Source organism: Hippoglossus stenolepis, chromosome 7 (assembly GCF_022539355.2).
Source record: "Hippoglossus stenolepis isolate QCI-W04-F060 chromosome 7, HSTE1.2, whole genome shotgun sequence".
Lineage (NCBI taxonomy): Eukaryota > Metazoa > Chordata > Actinopteri > Pleuronectiformes > Pleuronectidae > Hippoglossus > Hippoglossus stenolepis.
In genome coordinates this window covers 17,770,842-17,792,485 of record NC_061489.1, presented here as the reverse complement: position 1 = coordinate 17,792,485, position 21,644 = coordinate 17,770,842, and the positions used below count along the sequence as shown (strand labels likewise).

Below are 21,644 nucleotides of genomic sequence, written 5' to 3'. Positions count from 1 at the left end.
CTCCCTCCCTCTCTCCTTCTCTCTCCTTATTTATATACAGTATGTAAAGGAGGAGAGAGAGTTCCCTGATACTCTCACTAATTTACCCTCTCCCATCACTGGGCCCTCTTTGCATTGTGCAGCCAGTGTTTGAAGTCCCACAGATTCCAGTGGCTGCTCTTTTCCTTAATGAACTAATCCCGGCTGCTCGGGGGGTTGTGGGCGGAGGGAAATGACACTCCACCTCGCTCTCCCATTCATAACTATAATACCTGCATTGTGCTGTGGTGGAGGGTGGGGGAGGCGTTGAGAGCTTTTTTGTGATGCAGCAGCAGGAGGAGATCAAAAGGGAGCTGCTCCTCTGTCATGGCAGCATGTGTTGAACTGAAGGGACACAACTGGACTCTGACACGAGGAAAGGTTCCTCTTTCCTGTCCAACATGTTTGTCCCAGAGTCGTTGGTGCACCTCCGTTTCCCCGCTTCCGGTCCCACGCCATCCCCCCACTGCGGCCTACAGGGCTCGGCTTGCCCAGAAATGAGATCACACTCAGGCGAAGGCGCCAAGAAACGAGGCCCAGGCCGTTCCAGCTCCCCCCTCTGCCGCCCCGAACACTCCTCCCACCCGTCTATGTGGGCACCTCTCAAACACACGCTCCCCTATGTAAACACCCACACCCTGCAAACAGACACAGCAGCCTAAAGACACACTAACACAGAGACACCAACAAACGCGTAAACACAGATACCGGGTACACACACACACAGACCTGCAGCATGAGCACACGCATTCCAAAATCTGATTCCTCCAATTACATCACTTCACACACATTCACACCCACACTCCTCTGTGCCCACTCTGCCAATACAGTGTTTGTTTTCATCTCATTGTCGTCGCAGTGTAACTCACTCTGGTTGTTTTTGCATCTATTTTTACTCGTTTTCCAGCTCTCTGTGCTTGTTTTGCATAATTTTTAGCAGGTTTGCATCATATTGTGGTTGTGCTGCATCTAATTTTTGTCGTTTTGCAGCTAGTTTTAGTGATTTTTTCATCTTCTCTTGGTCTTGTTTTGTGGTCACGTTATGTTACGCTGGTCGTTTTGTGTCTGTGATCGTTTCTGTGTCTATTTCTCTTCAGTTTGCGTCTTTTTAGCTATTTTGCATCTCATTGTGGTGATTTTTTTGTGTGTCTATGTTGAGTAACTTTACATCTTTGCTGTCGTTGGGTCTCTTAGTGGTTGCTTTGCCTTTTTCATCATTCTTTGGGTAATTTGGCATCTCTCTGTGGTGTTTTGAGTTTTTCGGGTGTCATATCTTGGTTATTTTGCATCCTGTGGCCATTTTGTGTCTTTTTTTGTCAGTGACATTTTTCAGGAGAAGCCCAGGGAGCCCCCTGATGGTTTGGGCCCCTGTGCCTGGTGAGCCAGTTCGGAGGCTGTACACGACAGAATCCCTCAGTTTCAGTTAGGTTTTCTTTCTGTCTTTGGACCAACAGGAAATGCCAGGAGACTTACAGTATAACACTAGGCCACTGTGCCCCTAATATGAACACACACACACACACACACACACACACACACACACACACACACACACACACACACACACACACACACACACACACACACCTCCTCCCCTCCTGCACTCTCTAACCACATCACCAGGATCTGTCCTCCTTGTTCTCCATCATTACAAGATGAAGTTATGTAAGAAATATAAATCTATTCTACAGCGCTCGCTGAGTTGAACATTATTTGTGAGAAGACGACAAAGGTGTCGTCACTTTTTCCTCCCACAGGTGCATGAGTTCATGGAAAATGGGAGAAAATGTAGGTTCACCAGTCAATTAGGTTATAAAACCAACACACTCTCCTCAGGTTGTTGCTATTCCTGGATGGAGGAGATCTGTGTGGTCTGCTGCCCCCTGGTGGCTCAACCGTGTCTGCTCCTGTTACATAAAACAGGGCTGTGTGTGAGTCATCACCCCCTCCAGTGAGGACAGATGGGAGGTGTGTGTGTGTGTGTGTGTAGGCCTGGGTGGAGCTTACAGCACTGGACTGTAAAATAAGGGCTTTCCCCTCTCTCTTTCTCCCACTCACTCTTTCTCCCACTCTCCCTCTATCTTTTTTTTTGTTTTTTGGGGGGTTGACAGAATCCGTTGCACACAAAGAGAAATGCTGTGACAGTAAAAAGCGAAACAGAAGGCTGCATAGATTCACTGTTTCATATAAGATGCAGCCTTTCACTGCCCTAATTTCACGATGCCGGGAGGTAGATACAAGATTTTGGGATATGTTTGCCCAGATCTTGTTTTGGAGTGATGGAGTGATGGTGGTGTTCACTGATGCTGTTGACTGAGGTGAATCTGTGTTGGAGGGTGTGGGTGCAGGTGAAGTATGATGAGCTGGTTCTTATATTTGAACACACTCAGGAACCTTCTCTGTGTCATGGCACTGACAGGAACCCCCCCCCCTCTGTGATGTGGACTCCACTCTTAACTTCATAATGAAACCAGGTTCTCTCCTTTGGTCAGACAGGACTCAGGAACTGTTGTGGCTGTGAGCTTTCCAGTGAAACTAGATAAACAGTGATGGTAGTGGGACTAAATCTCTTTGCCTGTGTGAGAGAAGGTTTCAAGCACAGTTTTAAGGTGCATTATATCAGAGCCGGTTGTGGAACTGTGTCCAAAGTGTTGTCTATTTATAACGAGTGGAGCCGAATAAGCAGAGCAACGGCTGCACTACTGAGGCCGTTTATAAAGCCAGTGGCTGGCTGGGGGCCTAAATAGATGCAGTGTAGATTTAAGGCCAGGTCACACCACAGACTTTCTGCTCCATGTTTGGGTCAAAGTCAAATTTAAAGGCAGCTCAGAGAAACATTAGAAAATGTAGCTTAGTACATTAGTGGCTGTGTTGGCAACGTGGGGCAGTGAACCAGCTATTAGCCATTTTCAGACAAGAACTCCGGAAAATAGTTAGTTTGCCTTTTTCACGTACGAAGAACGCAGCAGGAGATTGTCTGAGTAAGACGTGTTCATAACAACAGGAAAACGTATGAACACTCAGGTGAGGGGTGGCGTCGCAGCACATCAACGCCAGGGTCGGCTCTCTCCAAGGTTAAATCTTAATCTGCGTCTTCTACGTTCATTGCTCCTCTTTTAAATCCTCTTTTGAGTCTGTCGAGTGTTAGAAACGTCGTCAACACGCCCTCTAGCTCAATTTTCCAGACATTATTCGGTGGTATTCTCACATGGAATCAATCAGACATCCTCCTGACATTTTACAAGGGGGGCTGGCAGGAGGAGTCCAAGAAAAGGAAAAGAGCCATAGAAGGCCTAAGGCATTTTACACACTGCTACTTTAAGTTCAGTGCATGTCTGAAAGCAGCTTTTGCTTATATTTGCAAAACTAACCAGTGAAGTCGTCATCCTTTAATTCTTTAAACAGACGGAACACAAAAACTCCACAGACAATAACAATCATCGAGGGGTTAACTCACGACTGTTTCCATTCAATTGAACTGAAAATACATTAAGTTCTGATTAATTAATTGAAACTGGAATCTCACAACACAAGGTTCTTAAAGGAATTCCATTACATTGCACTTCTATTGATAAAACAACAGATAATAAAAAACAAGCTGCAACTTGAGAAATAGTCGCCAAATAGTTTTCTGTTGATCGACTAATCAATAAAGTTTCAGAATTTTCCAGAGGGACAAATGCTCTAGAATGAAAAAACTTAAAGAACGAATCTGTGATTACTTTAACTGCGACACAGAGATGTTAAGGTACATTGTTTTATTTGGGTTCAAATCTTAGACAAAGAAAATACAAAGTACAACACGTGGCAATCCGACAAACGGCAGTTAAGGGAGAGGTCGATGGTAGGGCTGAACGGTGGAGGGTGAAGGAGGAGCGTGGATGCTGAGGTCTGATATGAGTGGTTACTGGATGGCGTCTGTGAAAAGGAAAACGGGAATAAAGTGACAGAGTGGAACCGAAGATAAGGATGTAAACCGGACGAGACGGATTAATGTGGTGATGCCGGGCGTGAATCACTCCACCTGACAGCAGCACGGCACAGATTTGTTATCACGCTGAGCAGGTGTGAAGAAAATAAATCCCCTTTTTACACTCGGACGTCAGGATGATGCCGTCAGACGAGAAAAATGAAAAATAACATGAAAAGTGAAAACCCAGGAAATTGAAAAACCGGAGGGAACAATTGGACTGGACTTATCATTTTGAGGCTCCTCTGTATTTGAGACATTACTGCTGCATGTATACTGTATACTGTATACTGCACTGCATGTATATTCTTACACGTAATATGGTGGGCTGACAGAAATGTGTGGCTTTCTTTGTACTAGTACAAAAAGCTACGAGTGTGACATCACAGTGACTGGTTGAACTGTATCGACCACTTCTTTTTACAGCTTCTTTTGCATCTGTGCTTCTCCTCAGCTCTTTCTCTCCATCTTTTCTCTGTGTCCCCTCCAGTCTTCTTCGTCCTCCTCTTCCTCTTTAAAAGGAGTAAGGCCCAACGTAGATGGAGAGTCTGAGGGCGGAACTGCCGTGGTAGCTGAGCAGAGGGTTGACGGACACCATCTCCAGGTCCAACGTGTACTCTCTGGGACCCGACACAGCACGGGCCAGCACCAGCATGGCGCTGATATTATTGATTTGCTGGAGAAGACAAAACAAATATGACTGAGTACATGTCTGCAGGAAGGGAAACTGTCATCGGCGTGTGGGTGAGTTTTTGATTTTCACACGTAAAGCATGTTTGAGCCTCCAGGAAGGTGCTTATCAACAATATTGTTTTAGAATAAAGAATAGGTTCACTGTTTTTACACTGCCAGTTTATAATGTACACTCAACTAAAACTGATCTACCAGCCCTACATTGATTCCTATTTTATGAGGGGAGGCAGTTTTACCAGATTTCACTGACAAAACATATTTTAATGAGCCTAGAAACATCTCATCCTATATTAATCTGTATCTTATTCATCTAAGTCTATGTCTTGAACATGAACCAGAACTGATTCTTTCGGTCAGCACAGCAGATTCGGTCCCATTAACCATCAGGTCAGTGCGACACCACGCCCGTCTCCACGCTCTGCTCTGTAACAGCTCTCACCCTGATGTAAAAGTCTCCGTTCTCGTCCCCGGAGCGGATGCGGAAGGTGTTGTAAGCCCCTGGAGAGACGCTGGTGGCTTGAATCTGGAAGATGTCGGAGGGGACGGAGCGCTCCGAGGTGATGGTCATGTAGCGGTGGACGATGGAGAAAGGAAGCTCTCGGCAGGCGGGCTTGCTGACGGGACACACGCAGCGGCTGCACACACACACAATGGAAGAAAATGCAGAGTGATGGTTAAATCTACGTGCAGTCATTTGTGGTCGTTTTGCGTCTCAATATAGTTGTTTTTCATGGTATTTGGTAGTTTTTTTGTTTGTATTGGTAGTTTTGCATCTTTTTATAGTTATTGTGCAACATCTTTTAGAATTTAGGGGCTTTTAAGTCCTTTGGGCTCTTTCAGCAATCCATCCGTGATATGAGTAGAAAACAGAAGTTCACAAATTAGCCAGCAGAGGGAGTAATATGACTAAGAGGAGAGAACTCTTGAATCTAAACAAATACTGACCGGTAGCCATTGTTTTTCTAAAACACCTTTTATACAAGCAAATCATGTGGGATTTGTTAATAGTGACCCACACCTGTTACCAATCCAACACTTGTTCACAACGGTAATAGCTTTCTTATTGCACTGGACCGTTTTCAAAAGAGAAGGTCGCAGATTTGGACCCGTGTGTGGAAAAAGTAATTGGGATAATCTTGAAGCTTGAGCCATACTCAATACAGGGGTTGATTATACTCTGAGCTGAGAGCCAGCACATACTTGAGTAATTGGGAAAAGGTGTGTGAAAGTGTGTGTTTTGAGAGTGAACACACTCCAGCTTTCATGAGGTGTCACTCACTTCTCAGACACCTGGATATACGGTTCTTGGCATCGGTTGCTGTCCACGCACTGGTATCGCCCGTGGATGTTCACACACGTCTGTGTCTCGGTACACTGGTGATCACCTGTTTCACACTCGTTTATATCTGCGGAGGGAAAAGGGCTTGTGATGTTTGACTGAACAGGAAGAGGAAAGACAGCAGGAAGAGAGCTGCTGTCGAAGAACGAAGGACTCGCACAGAGAGGGACGTTTTGAGAGGAAAAGAGGAAGCAGGTGTGTGTGTGCTCACCCTGACATAGTCTGGTCCCCAGCAGCTGGTATCCCTCAGGGCACATGCAGGAGAACTTCCCTGGTTCATTGACACACTGGTACTGGCACAGGTAACTGGAGTAGCTGCACTCGTCAATGTCTGTCAGGATGCAAGTTCATGTTTAATTTACAGTCCACCATCAACGACAGAATACATATAAACAGACAGGTGTCACAGAGAGAAACAGGGAGAATGTCTTACCATTACAAGCGAAGCCATCAGGCCCCAGCTCGTAGCCCTGGTCACAGCGACAAAGGAAGGTGCCATATGTGTTGTAACACCTCTGAGAGCAGGGGGCACCCATGTCACATTCATTCACATCTGAAACGAGGGAAGGCAGATTTTATAGAGCTGTGTGGACGTAAACTCTAAACGTTATAAAAAGGGTTTTGTTATTTTTGTGGGACAACAGACTGGAAAGCTCGTATATCCCAAAAGCTTTTATAGGTTCTGGATCCAAAACTAAAAGGCACAAATCAGAATAAAAGCTCCAAGTAAATTCAAAGTCCCTGAAAACACATTTCCCAAGTCGGCTTATTACTGGGAGTGATGGAGTCCAACGAGAAGTGTTTTCAGCCAGAGTTGAAACTCTTCTGTTTCTTCGATGTGAGAAATTTCTATCTGTGCTGTTTAAAATATAAACTAAAAGATTTACTCAATAATGAAAATAAATGCTTGTGCAAACTTAGTGTTCTATAGCTTATATAAAACTTATATAAGTACAGATAAAACTACCAAACAGTACATAATGTAGTTCAAATTCATTCCAAGTACTTTTAGTTTAGATACTTGTACTTTGCGTGCAAGATTTTGAAAGCAGGGTTTTTATTTATAATGGAGTCTTAAAAGTTTTTAATTGTACAGTTTTTTTTACCCTGGTGGCTCAAATTGATTAATACTTCTTTCATTACCAGTTACATTACTCACCAATACAAGAGCGGTTGTTTCCTGCCAGCTGGAAACCAGGTTCACATTGACAAGAGAAGGACCCGGGGACGTTGACGCAGCGATGTTGGCAGTATCTGTACCTGCACTCGTCGATGTCTGATAATTAAAAGAGGCTATTAAGTTCACGCCTGCAGCTCCAACAGGCCGTGCAGTAAAAACTTTTCTTTCTCTAAGTTGCCATATGTTTAATTGAATTTAGATCAACTCACCGATACACTCTATGCCAACCTTGCGGTAACCATCCGGACACTGGCAGGTGAAGGCACCCAGGGTGTTGATGCACTGCTGGCTGGGCTGACAGTCATGTTCATCTCGCTCACACTCATCGATATCTGTGTTAGTGGGCGAAGTGAAACAGGGACACGCGTGTCAGAGCTGTGGTCATGGTGAGCAAACACAGCGTCACTCAGCCCGACTGACCGGCGCACTGTGATTGTTCGAGGGCTGGCGGTGGCGACTCCGCTCCCCTGGTTCACGCCCAGCAGCTGAGAACATCACATAGTGTTGAATCATGTTTGCTGCCTCATGCAGACCCAGATGAACACGTCTTCGTCCTCCAGCACAGGCAGTTTTCTCGGTTCTTAAAACAGAGCAGCTGTCCTCGTGTGAAATCTTCCACATTCCTACACTGTCTGCCTGCCCCGCGTGGACTCATGCTCACTCACACCCACACGCTGCCTCCAGTTCCAACACCTGCTACGGCCACCTGTCCCCCACAGCCTGTGGCCGCCGACAATAAATGTACACAATCACACACACACAAATGTGATTAATGACCACTCATCCTGTTGCCACCTGTCCACCTCTAACCCCCCAGACCAACAAACCAGACACTCACCCACACAGCTGTCTCCCTGCGGCTCGTAGCCCAGAGGGCAGGGGTTAAAGGGCTCGGTGGGCGTGATGGGGGGCTCTGGAGCTGGGATGACTGACGCAGAGCGGGGAAGGCACAGGTACCCTCCGTAGTGGTTGAAGCACTTCATTTCCCCTTTGCAGGCATCCGGAATGGTCTCACATTCGTTTATGTCTGATGGGGGATGCAGAGACATATTTAATGACTGTGCATAAGAACTGGATGTTGAGTTGGAGAAACTGCAGGTAAAAGTGAGCTCTTACCTTTGCAGTGCTCGGTCTGAGGGTCCCAGTGATACCCATCTGTGCATTCCTACAAAAAGCAACAGAGAAATATAGACTGTGAGAAAATGGAGGAAAGAAAGATGGCAACAGTCCTGAGTCCTGAGTCATGAAGTTGCATATTCACAATACATAATAAATCCCTCAGCAGAGGGACATGAAAAAAAGAAGCAGAGGATAGATAAACGTGTACTCATGTAGGAGCGCTGGGCCAAGAAGACAAGAAGTCTGCTGCTGGTGAGCAGAGAATGACATTTTAAATTGCTTCTCTGAGGCCGAGTGTCACTTGAAACACAAAGAAAGTCAGGCCACTGTTTGGAAGAGGGGTCATTATCATTCTGGGAGGAAAAAAATAACGCTGTGAGTTGCATGGGAAGAAAATTGAGGCTTAAAACATGGAATTAAAACTAAAATTACCTCCAGATAGTAAAACTATAAAACGTTGGACGTGGAAAGCTGCTGTGCAATATTAAGCATGGAGAAGAAGAGGAGCTAATAAAAAGGGAGAGCCGAGGCCAACAGTTCAACAAGAAACAAAGCCGAAAAAATAACTGGCAGGTGTGGTGTGTAATAAAAGAGAAGATGCCAAGGGAATAAGAGAGGAGAGCAGAGGGAGGGAGAGAGATTCAGCCGTCCTTACCGTGTAGGTGTCACTTTCTGTAGAGGGCTGTGAAATAGCAATGTGGAGGAGCACAGACACACATATGCACACGCACAAGTTTGACACACAAGCACCCTGCATACTAATGCACTAATTGGCGGGAGAACAAGGACATGAACACACGTACAACATGCACACACACACACACACACAAACACACACACACACACACACACACACACACAGCTATCAGACAGGAGGCTGGGCCTTGAAGGTGAGACTCTGTGATGTACGGGGCGGCCGAGAAGTGGGATCTGTATTTCAGAGAAGGAGAAGTGGGGAAAAAGACAAAAAGACAAAAAGAACAACATTAGAAATCACAAAACGCTTCGATTCGGTCTCAAAACTCACTGGTGCCTGTGAGCCGCTCCCACAGCTGAGGTGGATAAATCAACTCCAAGCTAAATACGCTGCATGGAGCCAATTTTTAAGTAGTCGTCCACTCACAGTGGACTTTGTTCAGTGTTTGTCAACCACACAGTTCCCCCTTGATCGCAGCGAGAATAAATGGAATAAATCGGCCGGCCAGGTAAAAACATAAACACTGTGACGTCCTCCATCCTTCAGCTGAAAATAACAAAGTCAACATCACAGAAATACTTTCATATTCGCTGCTCACAGAAAGCCCTCTGTGTCTGCGGACTGGCAGACTACAACTCAGTGGAATGATAGTCTCGCTGAGCGATGCCTCCCGAGGTTCGCTGCCCTGTGTATCAGGGCAGAATCCTGGCTATTACTTCCATATTTTAAAATGGCATCTCTTGTTTCATTGCTTCAATTTGTGAGAGAAGGAATCTCGTTCTCTCTGGTTGCTGTGTTGTCTGTAATGTCAGAGGACATCTGTCTGTGTTTTCGGAGTAACCAAGTACACTCAGGTACTGTGCTGAGGTGCAATTTTAGGTGTTTTCGCTTGGGTTTTTCCCTTTTCAGGTACTTTTTAAAAGTGAAGTTATTGTGTTTAAGGCCCTGCCTGCCCACAGAGGTCATTCCAGGTAGGAGGCGGATTACAGCTGCTCAGGTATTTGCTGGTATTTACATTAACGACAAAGCTGCAGCAAAACTAACAGAATAAAAAGAGTAAATTTGAACTTGTTCTACAGATTCATGACTTACCTGTATACATAAAATATTATCTTGTATGCATAAGATTAAAATATCTTAATCCTTCAGGATCTTGGGATATACATAATTTAAGACTATGAAAGGATCCACTAGGCATAAAGTGACTTTCTACTCTGGATACTTTAAGTGCTACTTTTAATCAAGTGGAATTGAGAATGAAGTCACAGCATTTAATTATAACAGTATTTTAACATTGAGACACTGTGTCTTTTACTCACAGGCCTCAGTACTTCCACCAGCACAGTGTTCTGTAGAGCGTGGCATGTTTTTTTTTAGATGTATTTATAGTGTATTATGTTTGCTGAGTGCTCTGATGGACTTGGCTTTTCTCCCAGCACAGACACAACCATCCCTCAGTTAATGTTCCTGGAGAGAGGCTATAAGCAATTCTGCTGACTAAACATAAACACATCACCTATTCCAGCTCCTGGAGAAAAAAATATAAACCAAAAGGAATAAAAACCATGAAATGACTCAAGAGTTAGATTCACTGCCTGCCTACGTGTATGGTCGCACGCTCTGCGGAGGCCACATTTACGGGCACTGCTTATTGTTGTATTTCGTCTCAAGACAAACCGAAATCCGCAGGGTGACGTGGACACCCTCAAATACTCGGTGGATGACATCACAGGCGATTTGTGTGGTTAAAAGCAGCAAAACACAGACAGTTACACATACCAGCGTGCAATCAGTCTACCACAGTACGTGACCTGTCTGAACTGAACTTACAACCAGGAAGAATGTGGCCCAAAACCACCCGAAAAAACAAACTGACCATCGGTCCGGGGTCCAGTCACTCACTGGCTACTCAGTGTGGGCAGCAGGGATGCATGGGTGTTGCCCTGCTGCCGCTAGAGATCAAGTGGCGGTTGACCTCTGGAATGCCAATGGCAAGGATGTGGGCGCCAGTTTTCAGCTGGGATGCCCTGCAACGGCAGTGGTTCCCAGGGTATCAGGTTCTGGGAAACCCCCCATGGTTCACATAAGAGGACAGCTGGTGCCAAACCTCCGGGCGCTGCTCTCCAACCTCACATCTCTCCTCATTGTGTGGGAGGATGTCGGAGAATGTGGCCCCGCTGCAAGAGTTCATCGTCTGGGTCTGGACGACCACTGATGGAGACACAGGTTCACTGTAACACCCCCTCACCAGTGCTGCTGCTCTGACACCTGCTGTGTTTCATGTTAACATTAACTGGACTTATAAAATGGTTTTAAACAAATGTAACTACTAGAAAGAAATAAGTCAATTAATAGATCAGCTGATTGATAGAAAACTACCTGGTTAAGTCAAAAATGCTTTAAATTCATTCATTCATTCATTCTAGCTTCTGAAATGTTAATATGATGATAACTTGTATGTATGGTTTTGGAAAGTGGTTCGACAAAATCAAACCTTGGATTTTAAGATATTAAAGAACACTTTTCACTTTATCCTGAACTTTGGTACCACATGAGAAATAATTAATGAATCAATAAAGAAAATGACTGTTATTTGAAGCAGATGCAGTTTAGACCTGAAAATCATGTGTTGTTTTTTCCATTCACATCACATCTCATGGAAAAATAATTATAATCTAATGTAATCACCCTTCAGAGCTCGTCTTGGCCTCGGTAACAGCAGAATGACCCACTTCTAAATGTACACAGTCAGCACAATTTAACAGGCAAAATGTCAGGCTGCTCATAAAAGTGACCACATGGGGACGAGGGAAACACACGGTCGGACCACACACACACATTGTGTAAACAGCAGAACGGTGATGTCTTGTAGAGTATACGTAGCTAGCTTTGGGTTGTTCTACTCGGCCGTGCATGGAGCAGCCTAAGAACATGGTGGCCCATCTGCGCCCTGTTACCATTGTGGCAGTGAACCTGCAAATCCGCAATCAGGGGGTCTGCACACAACTGGACTCCTGTTGTGAGACTCTCCATCGTCCCCCCCCCCCATGTTCTGAGACATAGTTTATCTATGGACATAGTCACACGGCTCCTTCTCCTTCTGAAATCACTGTAAAGGCTGTTACAGTGATGTGTTGGTACATGCAGACACTATGGGCCACTCTTTAGGGGAACAGCCCTCCTTCCTGTTGCCTTGCCTGTTATAGTTAATTCCACTTGAGTCTTTAGTGGTGGTGGAGGTGTCCCATGTTAGCTATTAGAAGTTTAACGTAAAAACGTTGGAAGCTGGCACCTGTTCCTGTGTCAGAAATGTAACTTACAGCTTCACCTTTGTCTGACTGTAGTTTACCCTGAGTGACTAACACAACTGAGATTGGGACACTGACTTGAAGTGTTGTTCAAGAAGGATGAGGTGGAAGGATTTTGCAACAAACTTTATAATAATACGTGCACTGTGACTCATCGCCTCTCTTCCTGTCTACCCCCCTATTACAGTCTCTGGAGCACGGAGCCAAGAAGCGAGCCGAGAGACTGTGGGCCACATTATCTTGGCTCTTGTGAGGAACCAAGTGCAGCTGGGAGAGCAGAGCAGAGCAGACAGCAGAGCAGTGGAGCAAGTGTGACGTGTATGGCCTGTACCAGAGAAATGGGTGAGCGGTACATCTCATCTTAAAAACTTGGGAGGAAACTCGAGCAAAGTCCGGCAATAATTCTCTGTTTCACACAAATCTCCTCTTACATCCGTATAAGACATTACAGAAACACAGGAAAACTCACGGGTGAATCTTTTTTCCGCTGGGTCCTCCGTCGCTGAGTCTCCCTCTGGCCAGTGTGTCCTTCTGCTGAGCTGCGGTCGTCCCGGCTGAGTTGGCGTCCAGAAGTGGTCCCTTAAACTCCTGCCTGTATGACCCTGAGAGAGTGAGTGGGGAGACCGACAGCTGGAGCAGCTGAACACATGCAGAGGGAGGGAGAGAGAGAGAGAGAGCGAGAGAGAGCAAGAGACACAGACAGAGGGAGAGAGAGAGAGAGAGAGAGAGAGAGAGAGAGGGACAGCCCATTCTTACCCCCCTTGGCCCCCTGCACTGCCATCCTCCGCTCTCCAAACCCCCTCTCCCTGACCCCCCAGGATGCAAATTCCTGGTCTGCGGCCCAAATTCCAAAATTCCAAATCTGTCCAAATCGCAGGCGGAACAACTCACAGATTCACACACACATGCCCCCCCATCTTCTTACCCAATGCCCCTCGTACTGGTCCCACAACACACCTGGTTTCATTTAAACTAAATCCCTGCAAAAGCCCCAAGCACTCCCACCCTTCCCTCCATTTTCCCATTTACCCCCCATCTATCTATACTTATACCTCCCCCCATCTTTTTTCCTCTCCATAAAGCGACTAAAGCCCTTGCTCTCGTCCAATCTGACATGCAGGATATTTATAGCAGAGCAGAGAGAAGTTAATGGAATGTGGACAAAAATTAGAGAGTGGAGAAGAGTGTGTGTGTGTGTGTGTGTGTGTGTGTGTGTGTGTGTGTGTGTGTGTGTGTGTGTGTGTGTGTGTGTGTGTGTGTGTGTGTGTGTGTGTGTGTGTGTGTGTGTGTGTGGACTTACTCGGAAAATTTGTCATCTTATTTCGTAGAATAAACCGATGGAAGTTCTAGGGGAAAAATATTGAAAATAAACTGCTGTTATTATTCTTAGACAGTCTTAAAGTCGCTGCTCGCTCTGTGTTTGTACATGACTAACCCTTTACGGGACTTGGAATCAATTTGAGTTGTGTTGTAAACTACTGAAGATGTTGCTTAACCCATTGGTTTTAAGTCTGACTCAATTGAAAGTCAAACCTTAAGGTTACTCTCATGCTTTCCACGAAAAAAACAAAATCCTCTTGTCAATGAAATGATCATGAAACGAAGTATAACATTACAAAATATTTTCTGTGTTCAAATCTTATAATTGAACAAGTGAAACAGACATACCGTTCGTTGTATTTTAAGAAAACGCAATCAGGCTTTTTTCAAATCATGGGGGTAATTCCTGAATGTTTATGTTGCTTTTTTTAAAGTAAACCTCCCGTGTGTGGGTTTTAAAACCTTTACTTAGCCACCGATTGTTTATCTGTCCTGTGTTTCTGGGTGGTGATGGAGATGGCAGCTGTCATTACAGGGGCTGTTGTTAAAAGTCACACTGACAACCCCCCTGGCTGGACCAACTGTGCCCCCCTGGTTGGTCCCTTATGCCTACGGCCACACACAAACCTCCCACACACTGGAAGGTCAAATTTTAAATCTAAAACACTCTTACATCTCTACTTTTATGATTTATCACTGCGTGTCTCTCTCTCTTTCTCTACCTAGTAAATCCAGACTCTGGAACGGGTTAATGGTTAACATCTCTTCCATACGACATAACAGGTATTTTATCTATCTTATGACATAAAACAGAAAGACGTCTTAAACGAGAACATAACACAGAATGACATTGTGACGTCAATACGTCCATTTTATTTAGAAACCAAATTTACAGACACTTCGGGGGAAAAGTAGGAAAGCAAGCTCGGAGGCCAAAAGCGATAACAGAGCTCAAGAAAAACAATTCATCAGCGAACAGAGAAAGCAGAAACCGAAGGGCTAAGATAAAAGCAGACGAACCAGACGAATAGCAGTGAGAAGAGCGGAGCGAGCGGTAACGAATACACTTCAGTCGTGATACATTTTGAAGATACAGCTTTTGATGACGCCCATGTATCTGTCCCACACAAGCTGGTGTCTGAGGAGCAGAAAACAAAAAGAAAGAGATTAGAATGTCAGTCAAAGAGGTACTGAGTCTTATGACAAACTGTAATTGTGAAATCTGGATGAAGAGGGTAAATGAGGCAATCTTTGTCCACTGTGAGTAATGAGGGGGGTCGACACTTCTTTCTATGAATATGTCTTTGTTGAGCATGTAGTGGTGCAGAGCTGTGTAAACCCTAAACTACATTCCTGAGTGTTTGCATGAGAAACAAGGTAACTACAGTTTAAGAAATCGGGGGCATGATAGGGAGGCACCCACTGGTATAATTCAGACGTCAATATTTGAGAGGATTTTGAAAACACCAACTTTATGTTGGAGCAATGTTCACTGACTGCCAAGGTGTATGACCTTTTTCAGTTATTGGTTAATTATCCCAAAACTCTCTACAAAATCATGGCTGTATTTTTAGCTTATGTTGCCCCCTGGGGAGTTGATTACATTGGCAGGGTCGGTGCCATGTTCTGGCTGATACGTTTTTGTGGAATAAAAGCACATTGACTCACTTGAATGTGTCGAGTATGTGCGCAGAGTTTGTGTAGTGAGTGAGGTAGAGTCTCATATCCGCAGCTGTCCATCGGTCCGAACGGCACGGCTCAATAAACTGGAGGAGGAGAGGAGGGGAGGGGAGGAGACGTTACACACCGTCTCAAAAGGCAGACTTTAAAGTTGGCCCGGGCCTCCAAAAACTTGGGCTGGATGGCCGGCCTTTGCTTACAACACATGTGAAACTACATTTTTGAAAACGCACAAACCTTCTCAACAAGATCAATGAAGAAATCTCTGACGTCTTTTGTGTTCGTTAACTTGGCCGCGATGTTGACAAGGCCTCTGGAAAGATTCTAGAAAAAGACAAAATTAAGTTTGAAAACGGTTTCTGGTTTTACTGTGGAAGCTACTGAGCGATTATTTTCAGTATACGATGAGGGTGTAGTCTTGCTCACCTTGAAATTAGCCTCCATCTCATTAAAAGCTTTAGTCTTTCCTCTGAGAGCTGTACACACCAGACTGAACAGAGACAACAGAAAAATGAGGAAACAAATTAAACCAGTTCATTTTTCAGCACTCAGCATAAATGATCTAGATCGTTCTGTTTCTGTCACCTTTTGTGTTGATCCAGCAGATCTTTGTCTGCGATTAAAATCTTCAGTTCCTTCAGCTCCTGTAAAAACTCTTTATCAAGATCGACGTCCATGTCTTCCACCATGTTATCTACAAAGAAAATTCAAGTCAGGACACAGTTTAAAATCAGCCTAATGGGTATTTTAACTTATTACTATTATCGCGAGTTACTTCTTTATTTGCAGTTATTGAATTATTATGTCATTATTCTGATCCTGCTTAATCCAGTTAACCTTTTTCACTTTCTCAATATGTAACTTACAAATTTGAAATTCCTCCTCAGTCTAATGTGGACCAGTTAAACCCGGAGGACCTCTGGTGGTCAGTGGGCCTCACTGACAGAGGCACTGCTGTAACGGTTCCTTTTTCAACATGCATGACCAACACAGAGATCAGACCTGTAGTTCTCAAGTGAGACATTTACTTTAAATACTGTCAGATAGTTTTAAAGGTTTAACATAAATTTTAGTTCTTAATTTTATCACTGACATTTGATCACTCTGTAGCCCTCATACTAAGACAACCCAATAAAGGTCAATTGAATTAATGTTTAAAAAATGGTCTACGTGCCACACACATCGTAGGTCGGCAAAAATGGCCAAAAGAAACAACAGTTATCGCTCACCCACGGCCCCGACGGTCCAGTTGTTGATAAGCTGCCCACCGCAGAAAGCGAAATCCTGGAAAGTGAGGAACATTAGCTTTCTTTTCCCCGTCTCAAAGCGATTGTTGGCAAAGAAAACGATGGCGGCATAATCCCTGAAACAAGCAGGAGAGGCATCATAGGAAAGTAAAACAAGACTATCAGGTAGAACTTTGTGGATTTTGGATAAAACTGAACATCAGCCTTGATGAGGTATTTTGTCAAAATCATGTAGTGATTCATCATAAAACTACAACAAACCAGGAGCCTGCACTACGAAGCAACTTTAACATATTCAAGATATGTTTTTGTTAAGTGGCCTCACTGAGCCTCACATCAGCCATCCCATAGAACAGAGCTGGTTATTAACTGGCTCAGATAATCCTGGGTTTTCTCTATGCAGCCACCAGAGGGGTCACATAGAAGAGGCAGAGTCGTTTATTACAAACATCATCACAACCATGAATAAAGTTCTTAATATTATAAGAGAAGAAACACATTGATACATGGAGATTAAGTCAGTTAGAGCTATATCCACAGGTTAGAAGTGCACCAAATGTTACCATGGTGATTTACCACAGTAAGAAGTGAACCAGCTTCATTGAAGACTGATGCCCCGGGTTTAACCTGAAGTTACCTCGCTAACCACAAATCCTGCCTCGTAGTGCAGGTGCCAGATCTGAAGAAATACCAATATTTAGGAAAGCGAAACTGAGGCAAGTCTTGTACTCTGTTCTTCTCACTCATTACCTTGAAAGCTTGTCAGAGAGAAGAAAATGCTGACGTATGTTCTCCACCAGGCGCCCCTTCAGCTCCTCCACTACTTTGAAAACACGTTTGAAGTTGTCAAACTGAAAGACAAAATTTAAAAAACAGCTCATTTTATATTCACAGAAAGCAAATCTAGAACAACTACAACGAGGTGAGTTTTAGACCAGAACTATGACTTAATCAATGTTTCGGGACTGAAATGTATCCACATAGCTACAATATTGACTGCCAGTCTTTAAACCTGATAATAGGAGAACTGAGAATGTATTTACCTGTCGTCTGCAGCTCTTCAGTGTCACACCCGTCTTGGCACTGATGTCGTCTAAGTCTTTTTTGGTTCCTTTAGAGAGTTTCTTTCCTAGGACCTCACGGACAAACACATCATCAAAAGCATAGTATCTAAACAAAGAAACACAAGGGAAAGTTAAAAAATCTGTAAGAATATACTCTTATCTACAATGTAAGGAAACAAATATAATACAGTTATTCAAAGATAAAAAATGTAGAAAAATACATATGACATATCACATGATAAATGAGAGCACCGTTACTGCACCTCTCTATGAGGATGGCCTGTCGATGCGGAGGGATCTGGAACAGGAGCTGATTGGCTAGTTTGGTTGGACTGTGCAGCAGACGCTCGCACATCTGGAAAGTCCTGTACTGGTCCATGGTGTCGCTCATCAGAACATCTGCGCTCGCCTCACACTCCTCCAGCACTCCTCCCTCCATCCGTACCTTGACTGCATCATTCACTGTTGGGGAAAAAAATAAATAAAACAAGCATAGTTCAAAAGTTATATTAAATAAACTTGAACTATTGTAGCTACTGGTGTTGGATGAATATTAAGATGGAATAAATTACTACTGCAACTTCACATTTTACATTTGCTGCTACTAATGTGAAGGATGTGGAGGTAGATGCTGCAGTTGCATTATTTGCTTACCAATTTGTTTCCTCCATCAAGGAGTTTATGTTTTACTGTTTGTTTGTCTCTCTTTCTGTTCCCTCTGTTTGTCTGTCTGTCAGCGGGATTAATCACAAACTACTGAAATAATTTCCATGAAATTGGACGAGTGGGGCATGACCTGAGAAAGAACCCATTCAATTTTGGAGCAGATGCAGATGGCGGGATAGGGCATGAGCCTTTAGGGAGGTATGTGCTCCCCGAGAAGCCTTTTAGTTTCCTAAATTTGATGCATTAGATTACTGGTTTCTAACATTCAGTTTGTGAATCCCTTTTGATAATTCATCAATGAATATGTTAACACCAGTTCAAAGTATGATGTCCAATCAGATTGTTTAATTCTAACCGTTTTTAGAGGCCTGATGAAACTATCCAGTATTTCACGTTTTAAAACAGAAATGCGTAGAAAAAGACAGAAAAATGTGTGGCAGCATCATTGCTTCTTTATTTTCTGTCCTGTTTATAATCATGGAACAGCCTAAAATTTACTGTGTGGCTACTTGGGATCACAAAACCCTGATTGCTCACAATATCTAAGAAAAACAGCTCAAGTACAACACCCACACACCAGAGAATGTTATGTGCAATAATACTTGAATATCCATATCATATTTATCAATCCTAATTTGCATGGTTTTTATCCTTGTGTATTTGAGATTCTATTGTTTTATTGTTTTAATTTCACTGTATTTATTTGCTGCTTTCGCTTAGTTTTTTTTATCCTGGTGTTCTAGGTCATTACTGCTTACTGGGACCTCACTACTAGGTTCCGTTCCCTCTAGAGTACGTACATGTTTTGGAATGAAATAAAAATCTTGAATCTTGAACAGCACTCAGTACAAGTTCCTGCATATTCATCATTGCATCCACACCCTCCTGGAGCACGTTGTGACCCTACAGGTCCACGCTGAGACCCCTACCTGTGTGTCCATCCAACCAGAGCTGATAGACCTCCTCATCCATGATGGTGGTGTTACCCACGAACACATCCAGCTCCACTGCCATCTGCGAGGAAAGAAGAGAGGTCAGGTGGTGATCAACATCAAGTGTTTTAGCTCAAGCAGCCATCAACAATCATCTGACACTCATACAAACAACATACTGATATGTTACCTTGTCCAGAGCGTTGTCCTAACTAGATTTGAAACAAACACCACGGGGTTTATCGTTTAATTCTATGAGCTGGGTTTAAATTGACTCTCCATGACTCTGTAAGAAGCTAACTTCCTCCACAGGAAATTAGCCTGCTGTGCTAGCTGCAGAGCAACGTGAACGGCACAGGCTGAAGTGACAACCAGACAATAACACGGTCAGTCAGGAACAAATGCACATGGCGGTGTGAAGAGGAGACAACTCGGGTCTTTGAGGTTTCTATTCAGAACACGAGCACGCGGCTACACGCTGTTGTCATTGTAGCATCGAGGCTCCGCGGTGTCAACAACAGGAGGCGTCCAGCAGCTACTTCCGGGTTGGTGACGTCACAGCCCTCGACGCAGTACATTTACTCAACTACTGTAGTACTTCTCTGTTTTCAGCTGACTTTTACTTCACGAGAATCCAAAGATAAATATTATAAAGATTGTATTATTGTAGTTAGTTGTAATTATACTTAATTAGCAGTTTATAGACACAACATTTTAATCAACAAGTGAATTAGGATGTGTTATTGCAAGTTAAAATAAGACTATATCAATAAATACATGTAAAGGAATTAAAATATTAGCTGCAAATTTAAGTGAAGTGATGACATCACTGATGTACATGGTGATGCATCAATCATTATATTCAAATAATATTTTATATATTATGTGGAAATAGGCCACTCTGCATAATCAGAACTTGGGTTCTAGATTTTAATACATTTGTACATTAAAATAAAACTTTGGCTGCATCATTACTTGTAAAGAGTATTTCTGCGTATTGCTAAGATCTGACTAATTCCTCCAATACTGCTCTTACATAACCTCTTGATCACACAGCAAAAAAATCTGACTGTGAATTATATCATTGTACTATTATGTTCTTTACTTTGTCTGTTATTTTTCCAAAATGTGTGTACCAACAATATCGCCTTTAGAATTAAATTATTCCATATTGATATTTTAGATGATGACTTTGTTTATTGTCTTCCGGGCTGCAATGAACTTATGTTATAGCATTTTTTTAATTGTTATGTTCCTTAATGTTTAACAAAAGGCTATCATGAGTTTTATATTCGAATGTCATATACTTTTGCTTATCATCAGCAGTGAATGGCATAATCAAAACTTAAACAATCGATGAACAGCATCTGACATACATTAGGGTAAGGCCATGAATAAAGAACACTTTATATTGCTATTCATTATTCATAATATATAGATTTTATGTTGTTCTTGTGTAGCTAGACACACACACACACACACACCAGAAACCAAACCTGGTGATTTACACAAAGTTGGTTGTATATAATAACTATCTAATTATACAATAACTTTAAAAGAGTCCACAATTAGGACCTATCGATTTACAACAGACCCAAATCCTGTCACTCAGTTCAAAGTAAGTGAGGCATCACCAGCCACACAAAAATCAAAGAACAATAGATGATTATTTAAGGACTCAAGTTACACCGGCACATTTGACAGGACTCCATTGTTGATCTCTGGCCTTTCATTTGAGCATGTACACTGTGTCAGATCAGAGATAGGCTCCTCTGTGTGAGCACCAGGCCCCCTCCAGCATACATGTGCTTTGCCTGCGTTTACACAATCTGCTCTCTTTTCCTCCGGCGATTAATCTGAATAAATCCCCAGTAAATCCCCCTGCGCACCCTCCCTTTCTGTGCTTCTGCATGTGTCCTTCAAAACCCAAAACATGGGAGAAAACGACCTCGTCAACATGTCTTTTTGTCGGATCCCTCGCCGCACATCCACGTCTATAACCTCACATGACACCCTGATTCCAGCCCCGGCTCCCCCTTGCGCGGTTAACACCCTGCATTGTTGTGGCCTCAGTGAAACAATGGAGGTGGGACAGAGGGCGGAAGGATGTGGCTGAATGCCTCAGCATAAACCCGTGGAAAAAAAAAAAAAAAAGGCTGCAGTCACACTTTCCGCCAGTGGTGTTTGAAAAGAAAGCAGCTCATCCAGGAGTCACTCATGGAACATTGAAGCCAACTGTATCCCACATCTTTCTGTTTAAAGAAAGACCTACAGGATGCTTATGTGTTTGCAAACATGTGGGGACAGATAACTAATAGTAGTATTATAGTATTTGAGGATGAGATCACCTCAGAGGAAGTAAGCCTTTCCTATGTGCTTTTACTGTATGATATGGGGGTAAATCCAGGTTT

At 43.5% G+C, this 21,644-nt stretch overlaps 2 protein-coding genes across 2 annotated transcripts; both read right to left on the bottom strand.

Moving 5' to 3' along the window:
• Nucleotides 1–3,761: 3,761 nt before the first annotated feature.
• On the bottom strand, nt 3,762–13,047 carry efemp2a (EGF containing fibulin extracellular matrix protein 2a). Its single transcript, XM_035161975.2, has 11 exons — nt 12,794–13,047; nt 8,975–9,249; nt 8,317–8,365; nt 8,039–8,227; nt 7,410–7,532; nt 7,180–7,296; nt 6,454–6,573; nt 6,232–6,351; nt 5,961–6,087; nt 5,121–5,316; nt 3,762–4,664 (listed from the first exon to the last, which is right to left on the bottom strand). Exons 2-11 carry the CDS (start codon nt 9,074–9,076, stop codon nt 4,503–4,505), a joined length of 1,305 nt encoding a protein of 434 aa, XP_035017866.1. The 5' UTR covers nt 9,077–9,249; nt 12,794–13,047; the 3' UTR covers nt 3,762–4,502.
• Nucleotides 13,048–14,489: 1,442 nt separating this feature from the next.
• Nucleotides 14,490–19,782, bottom strand: fibpa (fibroblast growth factor (acidic) intracellular binding protein a). The gene is made up of 11 exons (XM_035162259.2): nt 19,424–19,782; nt 19,231–19,315; nt 17,899–18,097; nt 17,615–17,741; nt 17,322–17,422; nt 16,554–16,687; nt 15,910–16,018; nt 15,751–15,814; nt 15,562–15,648; nt 15,313–15,410; nt 14,490–14,782 (listed from the first exon to the last, which is right to left on the bottom strand). Exons 2-11 carry the CDS (start codon nt 19,313–19,315, stop codon nt 14,713–14,715), a joined length of 1,074 nt encoding a protein of 357 aa, XP_035018150.1. The 5' UTR covers nt 19,424–19,782; the 3' UTR covers nt 14,490–14,712.
• Nucleotides 19,783–21,644: the final 1,862 nt, after the last annotated feature.